Source organism: Pipra filicauda, unplaced genomic scaffold (assembly GCF_003945595.2).
Source record: "Pipra filicauda isolate LSUMZ 115617 unplaced genomic scaffold, ASM394559v2 scaffold204_size1372650_pilon, whole genome shotgun sequence".
In the NCBI taxonomy this organism is placed as follows: Eukaryota; Metazoa; Chordata; class Aves; order Passeriformes; family Pipridae; genus Pipra; species Pipra filicauda.
Window position 1 is genome coordinate 98,117 of NW_024104315.1, and position 26,125 is coordinate 124,241.

General features: G+C 43.5%; 1 protein-coding gene across 1 annotated transcript in view; it reads right to left on the reverse strand.

Moving 5' to 3' along the window:
* LOC113999997 (contactin-4-like) overlaps nt 1-26,125 on the reverse strand; it is a 234,158-nt gene that overhangs the window by 67,418 nt on the left and 140,615 nt on the right. The window contains exon 3 of the mRNA XM_039380823.1: nt 19,576-19,714. Within this exon, the coding sequence (XP_039236757.1) occupies nt 19,576-19,630 (55 nt within the window). The 5' untranslated portion in view covers nt 19,631-19,714. The remainder of the gene's footprint in view (nt 1-19,575; nt 19,715-26,125) is intronic.

The window sequence follows — 26,125 nt, forward strand, 5'->3', positions numbered from 1 at the left end:
CTTTTTATCTGGGGCAGAGAGCTTGGGGTTTAACTTCTTCAATAAGTGCACCACCACAATGAGGAATATGCAGAGAAAGAAATTAAACAGAGAATAAGTCTTTATGGATCACTCTGCTGTCTGGGCAGAGGGTTGTTCTGTGAGCAGCAAGAAATCAAAGCCATGGAGGACGTTCCCCTTGACCCATTTGCTGCCCAACCCGTTGTATCTGAGAGCACTTCAACCAAGAAGTCTGGGGGAAAGCTGGTAAAAGCACTGAGGAAGTGGCCAAAACCAGCTCAATGACAGGGAAATAAATAATTTTCTTAAAACTGCCGCCTTTTTAAATATGCAAGAGATGGAAATGATAATGCATAATTAATACCTGTGAGAATATCCATCAAAAATAGTGCTGGGCTTTCTGCTAATGCACATTAGTGGCAGCATTACTGTGCAACAGTTGAGGAGGAAGTGCCCAGCGAGGGGGATGAAGGATGGTTTCTCTCAGGTGGGTTTGACACAGCCGTGGTTTCACAGCACAAGCACATTTGTTACCCTCAGACCTTAAATAGACACATCCTTCATTCTTCAGTCATAATCTGTCTCACACAGTAAAAAGGTCTTTGTCAATGCTGGAAATGCAAAACATCACTCAAAGCTGGTCATGTTTGTGCTGCACCAACATAAAGTACATCCCTCTGCACAGTGGTATGGAATTATGGGAGGGTTTGGATTGGAGGGACCTTCAGGATCATCTTGTTCCACTGCCATGGACAGGGACACCTTCCACTAGCTCAGGGTGCTCCAAGCCCCATCCAGCCTGGCCTTGGACACTTCCAGGGATCCAGGGGCAGCCACAGCTTCTCTGGCCAACCTTAAAAACCTGTTAAAATCAAGTATTAATGTCAACTTTGCTGACACCTCAGCAGGTTTCTGGTCCTTCCAATTAACAACCTCTAATTAAGGATTATTTTCCCTATATGAAGTCAACTACCAATTAATTAGTATATCCTCCAGCAAACATACTTAAAAGCTTGTAAGCTGTTGTTTGGGGGTTTATTTTTGTTGGCAACGCTACAGTTTTAACTTTTTTGTCCTTTGAACTAGGCAGACTTCTCCTTAACTCTTTATTCCATGCAAACCTACCCTTGGCTTCTCCCAAGTAAGCAGAAGCAAACTGGGTTACTGCTGAGCAGCATTGCTTTGTTTACCTCTGGAAAAGCATTAAGAGCATTTTAACACTCCAGAACAAATGTTTACAGTACAATACACACTGTGACCGTGTTTGTCCTGCACGGTAATGCAGCAAATATATCCCTTAAATATTGCTCTAATCCCACGGCTGCTTTTTCATCTTGCTGGGTTTATTCAGCGAAAAAGCAGCAAGCTCCTTCTTAAACAAAGCAACTTTTCCCTCCCAGAGGAGCAGTGACCAGCGAGGCGAGCAGTGGAGGACACAACCCACACCCCACTCCGGGTCCGTGTCCCGTATCCCGCCCCCGGACCAGCGGCTTGTCTGGAAAACTCATTTACCCCCCACCCCCCCTGCAGCCCCCACCTCTCCCACAGCGGTTCTGCCAACTTCCAATTCACAAAAGCAAAACCTCTTTGGAACCAAAATAAATACTAATCTTAAATTCAATGTACCCTGACAGCAAATAAGTTTGCTGTGCTTACTTCAGCATGAATAAAAAGCCCGCAAGGAGACTCCTACATAAGAGTATATTTACAAGTTCCATTACCCACTGGAGAGATTGATGTAATAAACCTATAATAAAAAGCCTCGTGTTATGGATTTCTCTAATGTTTCTTATCAAACAGCCTGTATTATCTTGGCTTGTGTATTCAATTTAAAATAGGTTTTCAATAAGTGCCTCAGAGCTGGAGGTCATTTTCACTTAGTTTTCTGCCACGCAGGGCTGTGAGTGTCTTTTCCTGCCCTGAGAAACTAAAAGCTGTTTGTAGCACAGTTTATAAAGTAGGCAGAGGGATGGATCAGATGGAACAAGAGTGGGAATATATTATCTGTGCACCTCTTCAGAGCTTCCAGCTCCAGCCAAAGCTACTCGGGGCTCGCACCCCATTACAGCTTATTTTTATGAGGCAGTACAAAGATGTAGTTGAGATAAAACCAGTCCAAAGAAATTGTTTTGCCACCAATTGTCACCTCATTTGTGTTTCATCCTGTCTGGCAGCAACACAACCGAGGTGTTTCCCGTGACCTGTGCAGGATGACTACCTTGGATCTGCAAGAATTATTTCACCTTTTAGGAAAAAACAGCCCAAAACTGGGACAAGAGATGAGGTGTTTGGAGACACGAGCAACAGCCAAGTGCTTGTACCTATTTATTTTTTCCCTGGCACTAGATTTAGCTAATAACCAATAGTTGCTAATTAAGATTCAAAGCAATTTTCCCTAGGACATATTTCAAATCATCGCAACACAATTATGGAATTATTTTCCACGTTTATCAAATCATTTAAATACACTGTTGGTTTTATTTTCAATTCTTAACCCCTTACTCCACAAGCCCCCTGCTCACTTTGGCCTAAGTACCCCAATTTTCATTTCACCTCCCTTCCACTGACATAATTTCTGCCAAAGCCTCTTGAATTAACCATTCAGTCCCAGTACAACCCATCCACTGGAACCACAGGGTGGGTTTTCTGATTTCAATGGACATGGGACAGGAAGCCCATTTATCTACTGATGTCAGAGTAAAGGAAGCCATCAGGATTTTTAGGCTTTGTGTGTCAACCCTTCCAATCCCTTTTTTTTCCTCCCCTTGTAATAAAATTTTCCTTCCATTAACCATCCAACAGTAGCAATAAAAATCCACAATCCCAAGGCCTGCAAAGAGAGAACAAACCAATGTTTTTTCGGAAACAATTAACGTTTTGCAGAACAAGCTGCTCAAAATATTGCTCTCAAATAAAAGCAGAGAGACATTTTTGGCAAACATGGGTTGCAGCAGTTGGGAATTAAACTGAAATCAAACTTCTTCAATTTTAGGAGATCAGCAGATCCCTCTGCCTTCAATCTCACTGCAACAAGGGTGGAGGGCACCCAGAGGAGAGCAGTGAGCTTGTCATCAGAAAAGGTTAAAAACAGGGAGTTTGTTGTACATCTATCGATGCATCAGACAGATGGACAACATCTTCCTGTAGCTACTAGAAAGAATCTTTTATCCCTTGGGGACACACCAGAAATATCTTAAAAAAAAAAAAATACATGCTTGCACTTTCGCTGTATTGAGAGATCTATAATTTTTAGGTTACAATGTGCCTGTTCTATCCTTTTCTAATGACTCATCAATCCCTTTGGTTTTTTCCTCCATGGTTAACAGATTTCTGCTCCCGAACTCCAGATAAGCTGTGTAGGGGTCACTGGGAAGCAGGACTAGGACCTGGATGTCTCACACATGCTGGGAAGAAACTGGCTTCAGCACATTTAAATAAATATTTACTTGCCTTGCTGACTTTTCAGTCCTAGGGGTATCTCCTGAGTACTATCAGGCTCCAAGAGCTCTCCAGGCAGCTCCAGCAGCTCTGGAAGTGGAACCTCAGGTCTGGGAACATGAAGGAGAAGCGAAGCCACCGATGGAAAGTCCTTCAGCCTGGCAGGGATGACGAGTCTTTTCATGAAGATTTTAGAAACACAGGCTGTGTCAAGCTATTCCCTGACTCAGGGCAAAACTGAAACTTTTCTAGGACTGTGTCTGCAAAAGCAGCCCTCTGTCTGGCTAATAAAACTGTAGATGTCACCAGGAGCTGTTAAAATTACACACTTCAGTACCCAACAAAGTGGAGTTGTTTTCACCAGTGCTAAACACCTCCCTGTTGTGTTGAAATGTGTGGAATTTAGAGCACATTAACACTTCTGAAATCAGGTCCCTTTTCTACTTTTTGGCTTGTATTCAGCATTTCTGAATACAGATGTGAGAACTCCAGACAGCTGAAATGATGAAGAGATGAAATGATGAAGAGAAGCAGAAAAAGTGTTCCTACTTCAAGTGAAGTCTCCATGAGTAATGAGTGAAACCAGGGGAGAACAGAAATCCTCCTAATGCCCAAAAATCCACCAATATCCTCCAATAAAAATCAGACAGAGTCTTTGGACACCTGCAGGTCTGAGGTGGGACTCTGGAGTGCTCAGCACGGGAAAGACATGGAGCTGTTGGAGAGAGTCCAGAGGAGGCTCTGGAGATGCTCCCAGGGCTGGAGCCAGGCTGGGAGAGCTGGGGGGGTTCACCTGGAGAAGAGAAGGCTCCAGGGAGAGCTGAGAGCCCCTTCCAGGGCCTAAAGAGGCTCCAGGAGAGCTGGAGAGGGACTGGGGACAAGGGATGGAGGGACAGGACAAGGGGGAATGGCTTCCCACTGCCAGAGGGCAGGGTCAGATGGGATATTGGGCAGGAATTCCTGGCTGTGAGGGTGGGGAGGCCCTGGCAAAGGTTGCCCAGAGAAGCTGTGGCTGCCCCTGGATCCCTGGAAGTGTCCAAGGCCAGGCTGGACGGGGCTTGGAGCAACCTGGGCTAGTGGAAGGTGTCCCTGCCCATGGCAGGGGTGGCACTGGATGGGCTTTAAGGTCCCTTCCAACCCAAACTATTCTGTGATTCTATATAATAAGATGTTTGAAAAGTCTAAATTCCCACAGCATTTGCTTTGATCAGCTTAAATATACCCTTATTGTTTTCATAACACAAGTCATTTTTTGTTTCGTTTTGATTGCCTTTTTCCATTTCTTTAACAGCCTTTAAAAGGAAGAGGATGCTCAGGACCAAACTTTAATGGAAGACCTTGAACAAATTATTGTAAAAGAAAATTTGAATGCTTGATCATTTAAGTGTTATTTTTTTACTACCAATGTGAATCCAACCCTAGCAAATTAAAACAGGAAGAATTAATTGGATATGCAAATAAGATTATTCACTATATAAATCTAATTACATACCAATTTGCTTTAACAGCATGAAAAAGGAAAAAAAAAAGACTCTTTGTAAATTGTTTTAAAAACCACCTGTAGCACAACAAAGGGGAAAGGCTGGATTTTAAAGGTGCTTGTTGTCAGCACTAATAAAACAAGGTATTTTGAAGATCTCATCAAGAATCCCATTGTAATGGGCACCCTGCTCAGTCCCCTGATTTACGATGTTCCATTATCAGTTTTCGAGTTCTTTCCCCCAGGAACAGACAAAATGGGAAATAATGGATGATTCTGGCCTCAAATCCTCACTTTTTTGAGTTGGTCCAGACTTATGGACATGCCTGGCCCCAGAAAATCAGGAGCTCTGGCTCTGCAGGCTGGGGTGGCACCAGACAGCCACCAGTGGTCACTGGGCACCTGCTGCTGCTCACACTGAGCCCCTGCAGCTTCCTCTGCCACCTTTAGAAAACAAAAAGGGACAAAGGGATAATTAGCAGAACCCCACACTGCAGTGAGGAAGATTTCTCCAGGGGGGAAAAAAGCCTGTTAATTCGGGAGCCTTTTGTGTCCGAGAAGCAAATTACACAGATAGCCAATTTATTTCTTTGAATAGCTACTTGTCGGGAAGAGGAAAAATTATAAATGAGATCACTGGAATTGATTAAGATACAGAATAGCTGAGACCATAATTAGTGTCCATGTGCCATCCCTGATAAAGGATCCCAATAACTCCTTTTCTCTGAATGTACACTGAATTTTGTCACACAACTCTGGTTCCTTGATTCACAATTGGGCATCTTAAAACAATCTGGAGTAAACAGCACTAAAACTGAGATCCAGAGAATAAGAAACATGGAGCTGCCCCACAGCCACCACAACTTGACTCCCAGAGCCCCTCTGCTCACTGCACCACTTCCAGGTGCCACAATTCAATTTCCTTCCCAAAAAACCAAAGACAATTAAACCAGAGAAACAAACCTTAATGCAAAGCTTCAGCCTTTTCGACTCAGCTTTCCTTCAGGATACTAGTTTTTCCAGAATCTCTTAATTGTTAAGCACATGAATATCTTTGCCCTTGTCATCTCACTGATTCGGACTGACACATTTTATCAGCTGACACACGTTAAAAATCTGTTTGTTGGTGGCGTTTTTTTTTTCCAAACCTATGTTATGACATCTCTTAAATGCCAAAATCCTCGCTAACTGCTGTATTTTCATTCTTCTCCTAAATGCTTTCAGAAGGAAGCAGTAAAACGCCAGAGAACGTCTACACTGAAAAACAAGAAGGGGTGGTTCAGTTTTACCAGTAATTGGATGTCACTTTAAAGAAAGTTACAATGAAAAAAGTGTTTTAAACACAACACCTTGTAAGAGCTGTGAATGCCAGTGCTGACTCCAACGTGTAAGACCTCACAGGATAACAACCTTTCACAAATCAATCCTGCAAAACACTGACGGGCACATTCTGCTTGTACCACCCAGAGAAACCAACACCATAAGCACATTTTCTACCCAGCCAGCAGGTTTCAAAAACAGCACAACCACACCTGAGTTTCTGTGCAGGAACGAACTGAAATCGTGACTTCCAATAACGTTTTAAAAGTTCGATTCGACCCCACCCAAAGAAATTAAGGAGAAACAGCAACCACACCATTAATGCCTGCAGTGACATCAAGAGAACATCCTTGTTCCAGGAATAACTACCAGTACTCAAGAGCTATGGAGAAGATTTCTCTGCCCCAGATTCCAGGTCTCCTGTGCTCTTCTTATTCAGCTTGGTTAGGCAGTTCCTGACTTTTCCTAGCTGTCCAACCTCTGAGCAACCTGCTCTAGTGGAAGGTGTCCCTGCCATGGAGGGAGCTGGAACTGGATGGTGAGAAGACCCAGCAATTCAGCTCCAAGATCACCCAATTCCTTGTGTCCACTCTTGCCAACAAAGCATTTTGGTTTTACAAATGAACCCTAAATCCTTCATCAGTGTAACAGCAGAGTACCCCCTTTCCTGCACCCTGAAGTGGTTTAATTTTAAATTTTAATTTGTAATTTTAATGTTGAGCAATACCTGTCAAACGTTGCTATTTCATGGTGAGGGACAACTGTGAGAGAACACTCATTTTCTACTCTATTCTTTTGCACACAGGTACATTGAACAAGGAGACATCACCCATGTGCTTTAAACATGGTCTGGATCATGAAGCAGCATCTAAAACGGCCCAGAATCACATCCTGAGCTGTGAGGGACCCACAAAGATCACTGAAGTCCAACTCCTGCTGGACTCTTCTAGTGCTTTTCAGACACTTTAAAATTTTGAATAGTTCTACACACTCCCACCCAGACTGCACTAAATGTGTAGTGGAATAAGTTGCACCTTTTAACTCCACTTCCCTTTCCAGCACCTTGGGTTGGAATTGCGGCATTCCCAGGTGGATGCTGGTGGCCAGCTCGGTGCCTCCCTGTCCCCAGGGCCCCTGATGTAACCCAGGCACACTCTTACTGCTTCTCTCCTGCTGCCATTTCCCCAGGGAAAGCTCCAGCAATTCATCACTCCCCCGCTGCTCCTGCAGCCCCGACTGCAGAGCAGAACATGTTTGTAAACAAACATCCATCACGGCTGTTTGCACATGTCTGTGCCTTCCCCTCCTTTGAAATCTTTTTTTGCTCGGTGATGTTTTGATAAATACAACTGTGTTTGTGCAACCATCACCTAGAGCCTCGCTGCAATTAGCACTGAAGGGGTGATAACCAATTATGAAGTTATTTAACGATTCATAAGCTGCAGAAAAGATTTAGTGGTGAAATACAGGAATCACGTGACAGGACCAGTAGGACAGAGGAAACCAGGAGCAGGACAGCAGAACATGGAGATGCTGGGTAATTAAAGCACATGGAGCGAGTTCCTTAGCTGATTTTAACGGGCATTTTTGACAGAAGTCAATATATGTGTTCAAAATTAGGTTGCCCAGAGAAGCTGTGGCTGCTCTATCCCTAGAAGAGTTCAAGGCCAGGTTGGACGGGGTTTGGAGCAACCTGGGCTGGTGGAAGGTGTCCCTACCCATGGCAGGGGGTGGAACAAGATGAGCTTTAAGGTCCCTTCCAACCCTAATGATTCCATGATTTTGAGCTGCACTATTGGAGGACTGGGGTTATTTTTCAGCTCTGACAAACCTGTTCTTTCCCAAGCAGCAGAGGGGAGGCAGGACCCTGCAGGGAGCGACCAGGAAGGCTCTGACGGGCTGCAGAGGTGATGCTGGACCATCCACAAGGCTGCCTTCCAGACAAAGCATCTTTCCCCAGCAAACCTGCCCAAACTCGAGCTGTTCAGCTCAACTCACTCCTGATCCTCAGTGCTGATCCCAAGCACTCCTGATCCACAGCTCTGCACAGAGACACCTCCCTGACCAGGGGCACAGCACTGCTGCTGATCCTACAGGGCAAACTCCATGGTCACCTGCGTGGCTGGAGCTCGGATGAATTAGAAACTCCCATTCCAAAGCCGCTTCCTAGTCCTGGGAGCTCGTGAGACAGGCATATTAAATGAGCAATAAAATGCAACTTAATGGGGTCGATGTTAAATTAGTTTCAATTATCAAACCCCATTTTAACAAAATGAATGCCTGGCTTCCTTCCAGGACTCACATAATTTACATGGGAAAGCAGTAGGGTCTCCCTCCTCCCACTAACTGATGGCACATCTCTCCATTGCCTTTCTTTAGGGAATAACTTCCATATTCTATCCTCATACATCAACAAAATCCAAGAAAAAAAAGCAAGCATGCAAGTTTGTGTAGGAATGCAGGAGAGATCAAGAAATGTGACTGTAAAACTGAATGAAGCAAAATCAGTATTAATAAATTTGGGGAAATTCTATGCAGATTATTTAGCAAATAGTTCTCTGAACAGAGTTATCATGAGGATATTACAAGTGAGAAAATACACAGGGAACCTCTGCTTTTCTCTAAGGGAAAAGAGGACACAGGTTTCATAGTATGTACCAGGTTATTTAGAGCTTGTAAGTAAGAAAAGGCAACGCCTTGCAGATGCTGGAAATCCATTATCATATTTTGAAGTGAGCAGCTCACATTAGTGAGGTTAATAAGGAGCCAGTGCCTGTCCTCCCTCTCTGGAAAGGGGGTGGGGAATCCAGTACATGAAAACCCAAGAATCAGCACAGTTTTTTCAGTTTATAGAATGAGATGCAGCCATTGCTGGTAACTGTTCTTGGCCACTTGACTCAAGAATCCCAGCTGGGCTTCCTGACTCACAAGAGGCATCATCTCGATATTGCTACGAGGGAGCTTTTCTTCCAGTGGAGGAGCACATATTGCAGTAACAGTTTGATTATGTGCTGTGCTGCCTTTCACACTTGTTTTCTCTCCTCAAGTGCTTCAATGTTCCCAACCCACAGGGACCGAAGAAACCAAACACATGCAAACACACACACACACACACAGAGTGGCAAAAGCATCTCCCAGCTCGCTCTCACCCTCTGCCCTGGTTACAGCTGGACCCCTCAGGTTGCCCCTATCAAGCCCTCCCCGCTCCAACTCTCCCCATTTTGAGGTCCATAAGAGATATTTTTGGGAGGCTGTTTCAATTATTCTTTCAGCCCTGTCATGTTAGTCACCATTTCTGCACTGGCAGATATAACACTCCTCTGCCTGAGCTGTGCTCCCACATCTCTGACTCTTTCAAAGATTCTTCTTTCCCTCAAGAAGAAAACCACAAGACCAAAGCTTGTCTCTCTTTAAGCCTTTCTTCCTGCCTTTTTAGCTTTAATTGTCAGTAAGTATCATCCCTTTCAATAATGTTTATGATTTCAGAGCTGCCTGTGCTGCCTTTCTGTGGGTTTGGTCACAGGGCACTTGTGCATCCACCAAAAAGCAGGTTGGAACCACTGACACACCACAGGCACTGGATCTGCACCCAAAGGGATCACAAAATCAGGACAACTGGGAGAGGCAAAAGAACATCACACATCCAGTTAGTGCCAAACCACCCCAACCTGGACTTCAGCAGTAAAACTCAAAAATACAACGGTGCTGTCACTTTTATCACATATAATCCATATATAAAATACAATTTGATGCAGGTTACTGGACACAAAGTATTTGGAAACAGTTTTTCCGTTGCTGAGGAAGTGCATATTTCTCATCTTCATTCCACCTGCCCATCCAGCTGCTTCCAGCCCCCTTTTATCTCCTGCATTACTCCCTGCCTTCATAGCCCACAAAGCCCAAGCAGAAACCTGCCTTCTTTCAAGTCCCTCTTCAGGTGTCTCCTAGCAAAGTCCACACAGTGTGAACTCTCAGAAAATGCCATTTCATGTGGACCATATAAAAACAGAAGGAGAGTGAATGCTCCAGGAATAAAGCTTGATCTGGCTCTCAGTGAGCATCTCCTGTCATCTGCTGACACACACACAGAGCTCGGAGGGGCAGAGAGAATTTATTCTTCCCAGTCTCACTGAGCAGCCATTACATTATCCCTGTTAAAAAAGTAAAAACAAGGATAACATTCAGAACTTTGTCAGGGATGTACCTGGAAACTATGAAGGCTTAGAAGGTATGAATTAAAAGATGCCATAGCAGGAATTTTAGGCATAAATTGATGCTCTACTCAACAAGCACTGGACAAACTCAAACAAAGCTTTTCCACACAAACTGCTTATTTTCTTTCCAGCTGTGCAACACAAACATGGGATGTTTTATAAATGACAATATCCCTTAAAACAGATGCAATCTTCAGGCATTCAAACTCAGAAAAGTGGAATTAAGATGCATCAACATATTAAAATAGCTCTATTTTTCATACTTTCCCCCACACCTGGAAAGTTTAATGAAGTTTAAAGTCACCAGCTTCAGATGAAGATGCTGACTGCTGCCTGCCTAATTAGTTGCCTGTTTCATTGATTAGCAACTTCTCCAGTACTCCATTATAAATGGTTGTAATGCTTGCCTTGCTTCACAGCCTAATTAATATGATATAGGCTATTTAACAATCGTGTCTTAGCCTGATTTATGAAGTTAAATACCTATATCTTATTGCAGAAAAAAAAATCCAAATACAGAAAGAAAAACAAACGAGCACTGAAGGGGTAATGTGGAAGTTTTGCTTTTTTTCATCATAATACACAGGAAATCTTTTCTAAAACTTGCAATAATGAGTCAGTGCAGGGCTGTCATGAGCATATCCTTAATTTCAGAGCACAGCCTGTGACAGCATTTGACAAATGCTTCAATAAAGCAGCATTAAACAATGCTCAGATGAACGAGCTGCACCACAGCATTCTGTGCTCTATTCATTAAAAGAGTATTTGTTGGAGCAGTCACTTATTTGCCACAGACTGACTTTGAGCACAAACTTGCAAAAATACACCAGCATCTGTTCTATTTAATGGCCCAAATCCTGTAAGACCTGGAGCACTTTTGACAACCAGTGCCTGGCTGCAGAAGGGAACAGGAATTTCTAGGAGGGACCCTACAAAAACCTGCAGAGGTGGTGAAAAGTCACATTTGCTGTGTGGAAAACATCAGCCAGCAATGCTCTGCCAGCCCATGTACTCATTTATATGTCAGTAAAGCCTAATTCTGTTATTGCCCAAATTTACAGTACTATAATTCTCGAGGTTGAATTGACCCTTTCCCCTTTTATTCCGTTTGGATGATCTCCCTTGATTGCTGCTTAGCTGGAAGACCTTTATCCAAGTAATGATGATCTCTGCCAACATCATTTTGAGCCAGTTAATGCTCCACTGCACAAGGGGAGGGGCAGGAGGCAAAACCAAGAGATTTAACCCCAAAAGTCTGAGTGGGAAGTTGTTCCCCCATTCCTGTGCTGCTCTAGATGACAAAAATCCCCACAAAAGTGGGGAGAGAAGGGATGGAAATTTTGTGCCTACACAGGGAAGTATCAGGGGATCACATCCTTACACAGGATTTAATTTGGACTAGTTTTTGGACTAGTTAAGCCAGACTTTCCCCAGCAACTGAAGACAACCAGCAGCAAACACAAGCTCCAAGCCCTGGTGCCTGGTCCAGCAGATTTCACTTGGCACCACATCTCTTACCTCTTGTTCTCCTCAAAGACCACAAAGGTATTACAAAATTAAGTCCCTCTTCAACAATATTTAGATTTTCTAAGCATCGTGAAGTATTTTGCCTCTAAAGCAACAGACTAATCACCTCAAATTTTGCCATAAAATTCCATTTTTATTGGTAATAAATAAGTGGTTTGGGTCCATATTCTCCCTAATTTGATAGATGTATGGAAAAGTAGGTATTTCTGTGACTCCCTAAATGAGATTTAATTTCAATATCTACACATTAATTCAAATGCAAAGGAGCTAAATTGAAAAGAAGCATCATATAAAACACACAGGGGATCAATACACAGCCAGATACTTGGAACATCTGCTGATAAAAATGTCTGCACAGTCTCTGTTTTATTTAAAGTGCATCATCTCACCTCCATAACTTTTGAGAAAGATGTAATTAAACTTGCCCAGATGGACTTATGAGAAAAACATAATATACCTAATCATCTGCACAGAAAAGAGAAATGAGAAAATGGCATTGATATGGTCTCTAACTTTATAATTTGAGAAATTATAGCCTAAATCAGTCAGGTCCCACCTGCTGACAGATCAGGAACATAAAATGGGCACAGACCTCTGGTGAGGCTGAGTCCAACCCTCTGCAATCACAGGAAAACTTGCCACATAACCCCCAAATAAGCATAAATTACATTTTCTTAGCTCTCCTTTCCACCCATGTACAGCTGAGTGATCCTGTAGAATCCCACTTTGGCACCTAAAAGTCTTCTGGTTTCAGTTTAAATGAGTTTTTGTCCACTTCAGATTTAATCTTTCTTATCCCAGTGCGCTCTCAGCTCCAACAATTCTTCCCTTCTGAGTTTTTCCCCCATTTACTCTTTTTTCTCCCCTAGTTTAAACCATTCCCTTTCAATCTCCAGCTTCAGCTGCCCCACACTAGAATTACAAGTCCTCTGGCTTCAAACCTCTGTGCCTTGATATATAAACCCACATTATTATTAGTTATTATCACTATTAATTATTATTACTACTTTCCAACTGGTGGTAATGTTGCTTGGCATACAGATTGAATTCAACCAATGGTTACCAGGCTTAGGGGATTTAATGTCATACCAGAATCCAGACAATCCCAGCAAATGAACAAAACCAAGAAATTTTTAAAATCCACTCAATTTTCCATAGCAAAGGCTGTTCCCTGCACAAGTGACCTGTGTTTTCACCCCACCCCACCTTCCACTGTCCTCTCCTGCCCCAGCTGCCACTGAGAGCAGCCTTGTATTCCAGAAAATGCCTTTTATTCCAGAAAATGCCCATCCAAAGCTCTCAGCTGGAGTACCTGTTTAGCACCACCTTTTATTGCTAATTTACTGAACACTTTTAAGCGGCTTTTAAAAACTTTCCTGAGGGAAGACCAACAACCAAGAACCTCCAGCTGTGTGTCTGTCTGGCCAGTGAGGTCAGATGGTGTCAAAAATCCAGTTTTCAGTGGAAAGCTGTAACTCCAGCCAGCACAGCGTGGTGGGGTGTCACCCACAACCTCAGCACCCACTGCTGGGGGACAGGCAGAGTTTTTAGGGATCCTGGGGAGAACTCTGACGTGAAGCTGTTACAATGACAATGGCATTTTCAGCTGGCCCTGGGCAGAGTGGTGATTGCACAGACCTCATCCCCTGAAGCCTCTGGAGATCAGGATGTTTAAGTCAAGCCTGAAACCTCTGTAGATGGGGTCATTTGCTCACAGTAACCATAACTCAGGCCCAAGGACACGTATGAGCTGTCCATGTGTGCCCTGTGGCCTGAGAAGGTCAATGGTATCCTGGGATACAGGAGGGACAGCACTGCCAGCAGGTCACAGCAGGTGATCCTGCCCCTCTGCTCAGCCCTGGTGAGGGTTCACAAGCAGTTTTGTGTCCAATTCTGGGCTCCCCAGCACAAGAGAGACGTGGAGCTCCTGAGGGAGCCCAATGGAGCACTAAGGTGATGAAGAGGGAACAGGAGCATCTCCCTTATGGGGACAGGCTGAGGGAGCTGGGCTTGTTTAGTCTGCAACCACAGAATATCCTGAGCTGGAATGGGCCCACAGGGATTATTAAGTTCTGCTCCTGGCCCTGCACAGGAGAGCCCCAAGAACCCACCATGAGCCTGAGAGCCTGGAGAAGAGATGACTGAGAGGGCTCTTGTCAGTATTTATAAATAGCCGAGGGGCAGTGCCAAGAGGATGGAGCCAGCTTCTTGGCAATAGGATGTGCCCTGTCCTGCCCCATCTGTCATCCTGATTATCCCCATTAAAGGAGAAATGGGTCTATGACCTGCTCACCCATGGCCAATGTCACCTCCCCACAAGATGGTGCAGGCAGGATGAGGAGCAGAGGGCTGGGGGGGACCACATCCCTTCCTAAATACAGGAGTTTGAAATGAACAAAAAACCCCTCTGGAATAATCAGAAAAAAAACCCAACTCAAGTATTAAAGGCAAGATCTGCTCAGCAAACCCTTCTCCAGCACCACACCAAGGGCTGGGTCGTGTTTGAGGAGCAGTTGCATCAACAGGAGCCATTCCCTGCTCCGTCTGCTCCGAGCGCTGTGCAAACATTAATTAGGCAGTCGGGGCCAGAAATGCAAAGCGCTGCAGAACTGACCAAAATATAAATTAATTAATTATGGGGCTGCAACAGATTAATCATTTTGCAGCTGCCCAGTAACATCAAAGCACCAGCCGTGGGAACTACACGGCACCGGGAAAAAAATGCTGAACAAATTGAACTGCGGCACCGTTTATAGGAGACCATCATTTAATATGTACAACAGTTCTTCTGGCTTTCATTATTTATATTCAGACATGAAATTAGCTGAATTTCTTTTCTATGTAACCTACAGCTGCTTGGATAGAAGCAGGAGTTCAAACAGGCCTGTGAATACTCCTCCTTCCTATGAATTTGAGTTTTAATTTTTAACAGACTCAAATGTCTGATTTCATTGGAATATATTGATAGAAATGATGGCGATTTTTGTGCCTCACGATGGAAAATATTTGACTATATATTGGTCTTTCTGCCCATGAATTACATAGCCATGCTCTAAATATTCTGTTCTAGACCACTGCTGAGGTATTGGTTATGCTGTATCAGCATGTGACAAAAGGAGAAAGAATGCCTGGACAGGCATTTCTAAGAATATTTTCCTGTAAAAAACAGTTTTGGGGAAAAAAAACCCACAACCACAAAAACCCCTCCCAACAAACCTGCATTGAATATAAGCTCTACAGAGATATTTCTCTTTGTTTTCTGACTTCTGCCATCATGTGCATCTTCACCCATTTAAAAAAGGCATTTTTCAGGAGATAAGAGGTGAAGCGATGCTTTTACTCCACCTTATTCAAAAATATAACTTTGATACTGAAAAATATTCTGCTGCTCCTGGATTTGAGGAATTAAGGGTGGGTGTTGCTGGGATACCACGACACCAGTGACAGGCTCCCCTGCACTGACAGCTGGTCAAAATCCCACCCATAAAACCCACTTAACCCCTGTTCTTACAGCTGAAATAAGGAATAAACTTTGCACATGTGGGCTTCTCCATATTAATTCCTCTTACTTTTCAAGCTGTGAGAGGTAATTGGGCAAATATCTAAATTCTGGATACCTGGAGCACTGTGAAACTCCAGTTTTTCACACAGTGGGGTGTAGACAAGCACTGGAATTGCAGAGTGACCTACAAACCACTCTTGAGGGAGCAACAGAGGGACTTCTAACCTTCAGGATCACCTTCCACATTCCACCAAAAAAATTCCAGTAATCTTTGTGCAGCCCATTTAACCTATTAGAAAACAGAGGTTTACACAGCTGGGGGGTTCACTATAAAGCCAATTTAGCAGAGAGAAAGAACAGTGTTTCCTTATTCATTCAAATCAGGGTAAAACAAACACTAAGAGTCTGTGTTTGAGCTGCAACAGCACTTCCTCTCTGACAAAACTTGTAGAAACAGCAGCATTATTACAGAGCTACAGGACAAATTCATTTAGTGAAGACACTGTGTTTACATGGTGCTCACTAAGAGAAAAAGAAGGGCTGTCTTGTAGGCTGGTTTATTTGTTGTGAGCACAGATCTTCCTTTTTAAACAGCAAGAACAAGCAGAAGGCAGAAAGCAAAACATCCAAAGAAAAGCTGAGATGGAGATCAGGGAGGGCAGGAGAGCAAGGCAGACCCCAATCACACCCACAGCAGAGCAGAAACACTTCCAAAAAGCTACAAAAGGTTCTTTTTTTGTCTTCTGTCTGTCCTGGGTTTGGCTGGGATAGAGTTAATCTGCCCTCAGTAGCTGGTGCAGTGCTGTGGTTTGGATTCAGGAAGAGAATAATGTTGAGAACACACCAATGCTTTGCTTGTTGCCAAGTGGTGTTTATCCAAAGTCAAGGACTTTTTTTGTGTCTCAGGCTCTGTCAGTGAGGAGGAGCACAGAAAAAAAAAAAAGATAGAAGGGAGAACAGCCAGGACAGGTGACCCAAACTGGCCACAGGGATATTCCAGTCATATATAAATATTATATATTTATATATATAAATATATAAACTAGGAGAATCACCTGAAAGGGGCAGATTGGGGTTGGGGGACGAGGTCTGGCATCGTTCAGTGGGTGATGAGCAATTTTACTGCACATCACTTGAACTTTTCATTATCATTATTATAATTTACTCTTACTACACTTTTTTACCTTGTTTCATTTATTAAACCACTCCTATCTCAACCTACAAGTGTTATTTTTGATTCTCCTCCCCACTGCACCGGAGTGGGGGTGAGGTGAGCGAGTGGCCTCGTGGTGCTTAGTTGTGGTTTAAGCCCAGTTTAAAACCCAACACCACTGTAAAACGTGAGGGGATCTTTGGGGTTAAATTCCCTTCTAAAATATGCATATGCACACTCAGACATTAATATGTCTGTGTGACTGCAGCTCATTAACATGCAAATATGACTTCAGCACTGAGACTCCCTGCTCCAGGAAGTTAATGAGGCAAAGGATGGCACAAAAGTCAGGAAAACACAGAAAATTTCCTTTCATACTTGTCCAGCACATTCCAGGCCCACAGACTATGCCACATCTTCATCAGTGTGGCTGCTTTGGCTCATCCTGTGTAGTGGCTTTTGTTTCCATCCCTGTTCCCAGGCTGTACACAAATGCTTTTTGGGATATGTGGGGCTGCCCAAGGGAGAGCATTTCTTAACAAGGTCACGACTTGAAGAGCTTTGTGTTACTTTTCACAGCCTGTTCCACCTCTCGTCCTATCTCCAAAACTCAGGAATTATCAGCACCACAGCTGCTATTTAAGGAAGCTGAGAGCCTGAACTAATCAGGGCAATTTGGCACCTAAACAAAACTTCTGAAAATGTAATCAGAACCCCATAATTGATAGACATCAAATATTAAGTCCAAAGAAAGCAACAGTAATTTTTAGCAGTACAACCTCAAAACAACAAGGAAAAACAGTCTGACAAAGATGGTCCCAGCTTGGGTGATGGCTCAGAAAGACCTTTAGTTTTATGCAATTTCTAGTGAGCAGATGTTCACTTAGGAAACACACACACTAAAAAAAGAGCCCAAGTAGTGATGGGACTGGTGGCAGCTGGAGCCCACCAGTTGTCCCTGAAGGGGCACAGGGATGCTGGGACCACTCACTTCCACAGGGCTTTGTCAGGGCAACACCCCAAAAAACTCATCCTCCCCCAGCTGTGCTGCTCTTTGCAGCAGAGGCAAAGACAAGGGTGATATCTGCGTGTCTGACACTGCTTAGAACCAAATAAAGGTATTCAATTTTCAGATTGAACCTTTTTTTTTGCAGGTAACTCAACAGTTAAGTTTCCCAGTCTTTTAAGGGTCCACAAAGCACTATAAAGATTTGTTAGACAACTTTCTGCACACTATTTTGACCTTTTTTCCCTTTGCATAATTAATTTATTAATATTTTTTTTCACAAAGGTGCATCAAGAGATCAACATGGAAACATAAGATTCCTCCTTAACTTCAGACTGTTCAGCAGCCAGATGTGTGTGTTCATAACAGCACACACAAAACACAGCTTGGGAAGCAAAGCAAGAGCATCCCCTACTAACTGTGCCCAAATGGAAAAGCAAAAGGAAACAACTTCCTCACTCATCACTGAAGAGAAAACTTGCACAAAACTTTGGGCACTTCTTTCCCCACAAATCTCTAAATCTCCCTCAGCAGGACAGAGAATCTGAAGCCTGAAGACACTGCAAAGAGGAGAAAAATGCTGTTGCTGAATGGTGTGGGAAAAGCCAGCGCTGATGAGATGCATTTTTATAAATAACAGATGGGAAAGATAAGGACAACCCTCCCCAACACATCCTCCTGAAACTTTATTTTGCTGACCCTGGCCATTTTGCAATAAATATTTTAAGTCTGGAAATTACAGTAAAAAGTCTTTTTTCATGCTTTTGTTTTTCCACTATTTTGTTTATTTGCTTGAAATAAAGGCTCACAGTCGATGCATTCCCACAGCCCGACTTCCCTAAGGTTGCAATTCCTGAAACACGTGTGGGCTCTGCATTGCAGAATCTCTCTGCATCCAATTTTCTGCCAGCTCAGAAACTGTCAAAGCACATTTAGAAAGACTTGGAACCAAATTTCTAAAATAGGTACCCCTAAGTACCGGAATAAAAGTGGCTTTATGTTCAGTGGAGCTCAGCAGAAGAAAGTAAACACCATTTTAAGTAGTCTGCTATTACCTAAAATGCTGAAAAAGTACCCTGACAGTGAGCACATACATAACAGGGAAGAAAGCAGAAGCCACTAAACAAAGCAGTAAAACATTCTGAGCAAGCAGCAGATAAATTAGAGCAATCCAGGTGATATAAACAGTAATTAAAACTTTAAACCTTCTCTCAGAACAAAATACACGTTAAAGAATAATAATGCCAGTTTAAGGAGGAAATAATCAAGGATAAGGGAACAGCAAGGAGAGAAAGACTCAAAACAGCCTCTGACAGCCTGGTATGGTCTAGAGTTCCCTACAATCAACTCCTTGCCCATGTCAAGGTCAACAGGGCTTTGGAACAAGCTTTGCCAACCCTCTGCAAATCCAAAATGTTCTTCAAGAACCGTTCCAGCTCCAGGAAAAAAGGCACATTCCTTAGAAACTTCCCTTCCCTGGGAACGCTCAGAACATTGCAACTTTGGGGGCTGCAAAGGTTAAACAAGGGCAGCTGCAGGGGATGGTTACACTGCTGAAATATGTCATTCTAATTATTTGTTAAATGGAGCGAGGGCTGAGCTGCAGCACAACACCCTTTTAATGGGATTTAAAGCCACACTCCACAAAGGTTTAATTGAGCAGTGAAAACACTTAACACAGAACACAGGAAAACAACTTCCATCAACAGCAACTTTCAAGCAGAAAGGGGCAGAGCAGTCCTTTGAAAGGTTGTACTTGGGATGAGAGACACTGATCCCCGGGAGAAGGAGCATCAGCTCGATCCACTGAGCACATCCCACAACACTGGCTGTGAAACAGGGCCTTGTTTTGCCCTTTTATCCCTGGCAGACACATCCCACCAGTGTGGAACGCACTGGGGTTCTTAAATCCAAAGTTTAAAGGCGACCCCTCACCTGCAAGGCACACCATGAGCGACTGCAGCACCAGCAGCTCCCACAGCAACCTCATCTTCAGCTGCCCAGCTCAGAGGAGACCAGTCCACTAATTCCAGCAGAGAATGGGGCTCCTGGGAAATTTTAGGCCACCTTTAGTCTGCAAGAGAAAAGAGAGATTCCCAGGAGAGTTAGGATTGCTGCTCCTTCTGGTTTTTTTCCAGTTTGTTTTTCCTTTCCAGGAAAGGTGCAAGTGGAATGCAACAAAGAAACATTCTCCAATATTTAATTTAAAATCGATCTGAGGAGTGATTTGTTACCATCCAAGTGGTCTGGGTGCCAGAGGAGGGTTAAGAATTGTAACCCATGTCTGCATCTTCTGCTTGGGTGTTGTGAGATTTCTTGTGCCTCTCAATTTTGCAATCAGCAGATTTACTCCCTGCCTCTCTGGGGCAATCTGGTGTAATTAGTGAGCTCTGTAGATCAAGTTAAGAGAAAAATTAGAGTAATTCTCTAACTTTATGAGAATTACTCCAATTTTTCTCTACAAACATCATCCAGTATGGAAAAAGCATCATCTCTACAAGACAGCACATCATAGGAAATGTTCCCACACTGCTCAGGGAAGGGGGATGTTTTTCCCATTTCTCCCCCATCCTCACTGCTCTAAAATTCTTTTTAAAAATCAACCTAAAAACATCTCCAGGTAAAAACCAATCTTCTCCTCACACTCTGTTACAACTTATAAATAGAATTTGTAAGCAGGCAATTCGAGACCTTCTCTGCAAAGTACCACCATCCCCCTCCAAGCAACCCAAGGGGGGGGGAGGGGGGGAAATGCCTTCTTTTATGAAAGGAACCTTTTCCAGAGCAGGTATTTAAATATTAAAAATAAATAAATCAAGTCAGACACACATTCTTATAATTTATTCATCCCACTGAAGGCTGGAAGTTTAAGGAACCTTTGTGCTTCCAAGACAAACTGCACGACTAATACCATGTGAAGGGGTATCATGAGAGGGCTCTGCCTGCTTTTGTGAGCTAAAATTGGTGAGATTCTTCTAATAAAGTCAGGTTCAATGCACTGACAAGACTAAGAATCTGATCTGAAGGTGCAGCTTTGAAAGGGGTAGAGATTAATTGCACATATTCATCTGTTCTCACACAGACTGATGAGCCTTGCTGGGGGTCAGCAGGAAGGACCAATCAATGAAAACTAATAACTTAGGGGAATGATTAGAGTATTAATTATTAATTTGAGGAGGAAAATGTCATCCCAGACCTTTCTACTGATTGACATGGTTAAGCAGTTACACTCTGTGAACTCAGGAAATGTACTTTTTTACCCCATATAATGGACAAATCCTGTTTTTCCTCTAAGTACCAAATTCACAGAATCATTTAGGTTGGAAAAGACCTCTGAGATCATCGAGTCCAACCAAATTCTATTGGTTACAACAGCACCTCCACAAGAGATTTCTGCCAAAGCAAGTTGCTCTTGGTTCTACATCAGCTGAGGTGAAATTTGAGATAAATCCTGTATTCACCAGCAGCTGCTGAAATTCTTTCCTGTTCTCGTTTTCCCACGAATTATGCCCATCAATAAACCCATGGTGTCACTTCTAAAGCTTCTCTTCATTACCCTGCAAGGAGATACTTTACAATTATTCTCCTCACTCTGTGCAACCAGCTGCTGAAACAGAGCAATTGCTCAGAGCCTTTGATCCCTAATTAAAAGCACAAGAGGTAGAGCACTTATCAACTGAACCTGCTGCCAGGAGCCCATGGGAAGCACCCTCAGACCCCACTGTGAGCTGCCCATGTGCCACAGGGCCCACCAAAATCACCCCTGGGGATTAACAACAACAGCACCCAGCTCTGTCTGCAGGCAGGAGAGTATTATATCTGACTCTTGCTTAAAAAACCTTAACATATAAACCTCCAGATCTGAGCAAAGTCAAGCAAAATCCCTCTATTTATTCCACGGGCTTTGAGGGTGGTGCTTCCAGAGGCTTGGAGACGAATCATAAAAATCTTAGAATCAGAATCACAGGGTGGTTTGGGTTGGAAGGGACCTCAAAGCCCATCCAGTGCCACCCCCTGCCCTGGGCAGGGACACCTCCCACCAGCCCAGGTTGCTCCAAGCCCCGTCCAACCTGGCCTTGGGCACTTCCAGGATCCAGGGGCAGCCACAGCTTCTCTGGGCAAGAAATAAATACACATTTCCAGTACTCAGCATATTTAAGTCCAGTGTAAAAGCTCAAAGCCTTTCCTGTTATTTAGTTATTCAACAATTACTCCAGAGAACCAGCAGACACTGGATGGTCATGCACGTGCTTCAAAGAAAAAATGCCAGGTACCTGGGGTCTAACACAGACCAACACGTTACAGAAAGTTTTCCCAAAGAGAAATGAAACCTGTCTTAGCACAAAAAGCAGTGAAAAGTAAATTAGATGATCATCATTAAAAATATTTTCCTAAGGTTAAAATAAGGGGGTTTTCAAGCTCTGGCTGCATTTCCATTTCTCGTGGTAGTTCCTATTTCACATGTGAATGAGTCCAATTCTCAGGAAGTTTGCCTGTAAACATCACTGCTATTCATGTCAGCAGGGCCTTTGTTCAGAGCTGTAAAAACTGTTCAAACACATTGACTTTTTATGGCAACGACTTTGGGAAAGGCAACATTTGTGCCTGAGCAAAAGACAGATAATTGAAAAGATCCTTCCCATCCCTGAATGTTTTCTGCCTATAAAATCCCAAGGGAGTTTGTGCTGCTTCTGAAGGGGAATATGAGGCCTGAAAACTTGCAAAGTTTAGTATTTTATTTCCAGAAGGAAGCACAGATAGTTTCAGCACTACACAGGCTATTTTTTCCGAGATGAAAATGAGATTGCTGTGCTTCAGTTTGGAAGTGCAGCCCATTAGAAAACCCAGTGCCAACACACACGTGCAAATGTCTTTTTAACTTCCTTTTTGTCAGTGCAGCCATTGCAAGTGCTTTTGAAAGGCACCTTTGTTCCTAATTGGATTCTGGTGAAGAAAGTTGACTCTCAGAGCTCTGACTGCAGTCGGGTGGGAGGGAGAAAAATGTGTGCAGCACAAATATTTGTGGGGAATTTTTCTGATTTAGTGGGCATGGCTCTGTCAGTAATTTCACTGGGGTGTTTAATAATTAGTAGTTCTGAAAAAAAAAACAACACCTCAAAATAGAAATTCAAATCCTAAGCTAAGGTATGTGGATGCATTCAGAACGTGAAAAATACTTTGTAGATAAATTTGCATTCTATGAACTCACAGTTTAGTGAATATTCCGAAGGAAAACTTGCAAAACACACCCAAGACCCCCAAGCTTTGCAGCAGCAGCAAGAAACAAAACTCAGGAATCACGTCCCCTTCTCCTGCTGCTCGTTGGTGTGCTGCAGAGTGCCAACTCCACTCAGCTCCCAAATAAATCACTGCTAATGAAGCATGCTGCACATCCAGACAGCAACAGGCATCTTTTAATCACCTCAGCAAAGGAAGAGCTCAGGGTGAGCCCAGAACACTCGGCACTAATGTGGGAGTTGGGAGATTTAAGGTGGTGCCGACCCTGCGGCTGCCACAGGGCAAGAGCAAACACTTGAGGGGGATTCACTGCCTTCCTCAACACTGACAGCAATTCACGGGGCCAAAAACCTCCACAAACTACCAAGCTTTTCAAACAGGAGCACAGAAGCATAAAAATAATTTTTAGGCTCAGAAGGGAGAGCAGAGCTTTGGGTTACGTGGAACGTGGGGCTGTTCAGCTCCTGAGAGCACAAAATCAGAGGTTGGGAAAGACCCCCAAGATCAAGTCCAACCTTTGACTGACCCCCACCTTGTCACCCAGACCAGAGCACTGAGTGCCATGAACTGTTGGGGTGTTTAAGGAAAAGGGCATATGGCAAATGCAGGCAAGAACACTTACACTGGATGCCTTTTGCAGGTCAAGTCTAAAAATACTTGACCCAGCAAAAGCTGAGCACAAAGGTTTAATATAAACTCAAATTCCACTCATCAACACAAGAAAAAAAAAAATGGTAGAAAAAAAGCCACAGAAAGTTTCCTAGGGTTCAACAAAACCTCTTTTTCCTAAGGTGAAGATATTTTTCCTAATGCACACATACAAGAAGATCTATATCCATCAAAGATGTGGTCAGGAGGTGCTTCATGAGTCTTAGTAGAATCATTAAGGTTGGTAAAGACCTCCAAGATCATCAAGTGCAACCTTTGACTGACACCACCATGCCCACCAACCATATCAAGAAGTGCCACATCGACTCAATTTTTGAACATTTCCAGGGATGGTGACCCCACCACCTCCCTGGGCAGCCTGTTCCAATGCTTCACCACTCCCTCAGTGAAGAAATTTTTCCTCATATCCAATCTGAACCTCTCCTGGGGCAACTTGAGGCCATTTCCCCTCGTCCTGTCACTTGTTACCTCGGAGAAAAGGCCAAGCCACAGTAACAATACTAAAAAGATGTCTGAAAACCTACACCAAAACACTATTATCCATTCCCATCTCTCCAAACACAACCCACTCCTGATGTTCCCAGGCAATTTATAAGCTAAATTGGAGTCTGGATATTGAGGACAGAAACAGTGTGTGTTTTGCTTTCAGAAACACCAATATTTGGAAGGGGATGGAGAGAATTCCAAACCCTGGGATTCTCCAGTCCTGTTGTGGCTGGTTGCAAGGTGAGGTCACTCCCCATCTGATTCAAAACTGGAATAAGGATAACCTTGAGCCTCTGGGAATTAGAAGTCACTCAGACTGGTGCACTGAATTGGAGCACGGAGCCAGCTTCTGTAAATGAAGGTTAAAGAAGCTGTTCAGCTTCAGTCAGGGGGAAAAACAACAAGGTTTCTTGTCATGTAACAGGCAAACAAGGGTTTGTATTTTTTCCTAAATCAAAGAAAATTGCTTGATCTGTGAAAGGAATTAAACAGTGCTATTCCAGAGGGGCAGCATCCCAGGCATGGGCAGCTCCCACCTCCTGAACACCAGTCGTGGCCCAGATTCAGCAAAACCTCAGGTTTGTAACCCAGATCCAGCTCTTAATACTCTGCTGAATCCAGGCCTGTGTGCTGGGAGAGGCACAGACCCTCTTCAGCAGACGGAGTCAGTGACCTGAAAAGCTGAACCTCCAAAAATAGAAGGTGCCCAAAAGATGTGGCCCCAAAAGTGCAAACCTTTCCAGCAATCCTTTTTTGATGTGCTGAGTTTTTGCAGCACTCAAAAGACAGATTTTTTTGTTGTTGTTGTTGTTGTTGTGGGAGTTGTTGTTCTAAGTCCCAAGATAAATATTAGCCCTCCTTTTTGTGCAAGGAGGAGAAAAGAAGGGAATTTGAAGGCTCAGGGAGATGAAGGGCAGTGGGCACGTGCTGGTGGCATCTCACTGAGCTCTCCTCACTCTCACAAGCACATCTGTCAGATCCTGATCCATCTCCAGCTTCTTTGCTGAAATGATCCCTCCTGGAGTTGCACTTACACACAATTCCCACATTACTAAATATATACAGGCACTTTGTGCCTGATAAAACAATGACACACACACAGCATGTTCCTGAGACGTGCCCATGATAAATGAGAAGGAAACACTTCAAAAAATTAATTATCTAAGAAAAAGACGGAGGAAACAATGTCAGTTTTCACATTGTGTTTTCCCCCTTTGGGCATTTATTCACATCCACCAGATAGAGATTTCATTTCACTGCATCAGGGAAGTCACAGCACCTCAACAGATGCAAGTTCCCAACTCGCTCCAGTCATTTATATTTGTCAGGCTGGTGGGTCTTTGGTGTGATCTGAGCCTGAGCCTCCTCCTTGTCATCCCACACCTGCCACAGCTTGGGCCTCACCCCAGGGGGATGCAAGGGAAGCAAGGATTGCATCCATCAGATTAAGACAAATCGAATTCTAACAATATTAGCAAAGATTGTTGATGGAACAACTCAGGAAGTGCCCACTGCATGAATTATTTAAACTGGAGTTTAAATACAGCTTCTTCCACTGAAGTTTTATTGATGTAAGCGCTCCCTAAACTTATGCTCATAGTACATATCCCCCAAAAAACTGGTTGTGGGGCAGCTCTGTTAGTTGTGGGGCACACAGGGAGAGTATTTTTTGCTGATATAATTAAAGACACATAGAAATAATTATTAATGACACCATCCCTTTCTGATTTGTCAGCCTAGAAGCAACTAGAAGAACCAAACCCACTTTATTTTCATGCAGAACCTAATGCCACAGCTTAAAACCTGCTTAGAGAGCCTGGATTATCCAAAAATAGTCACTTAATCACAGGCACCCACTCCTTTAATATTTCACTGTGTGGCAGCATTCCCTGCACACCTTTGTCACTACTAAGAGCAGCCTTGTGGAAGCAGCAATCCATCTCAAACATGGATATTCCCAAATGCAGGACATGTCCCTTCACCTTCTGAACACATGCAGCAGAGCACAATTTTCCCCTGCAGCAAAACACGACCACAATTAAAGATTTTTAATTACCAGCCACCAACTAAGACACTCCAACCACCCCCTTAC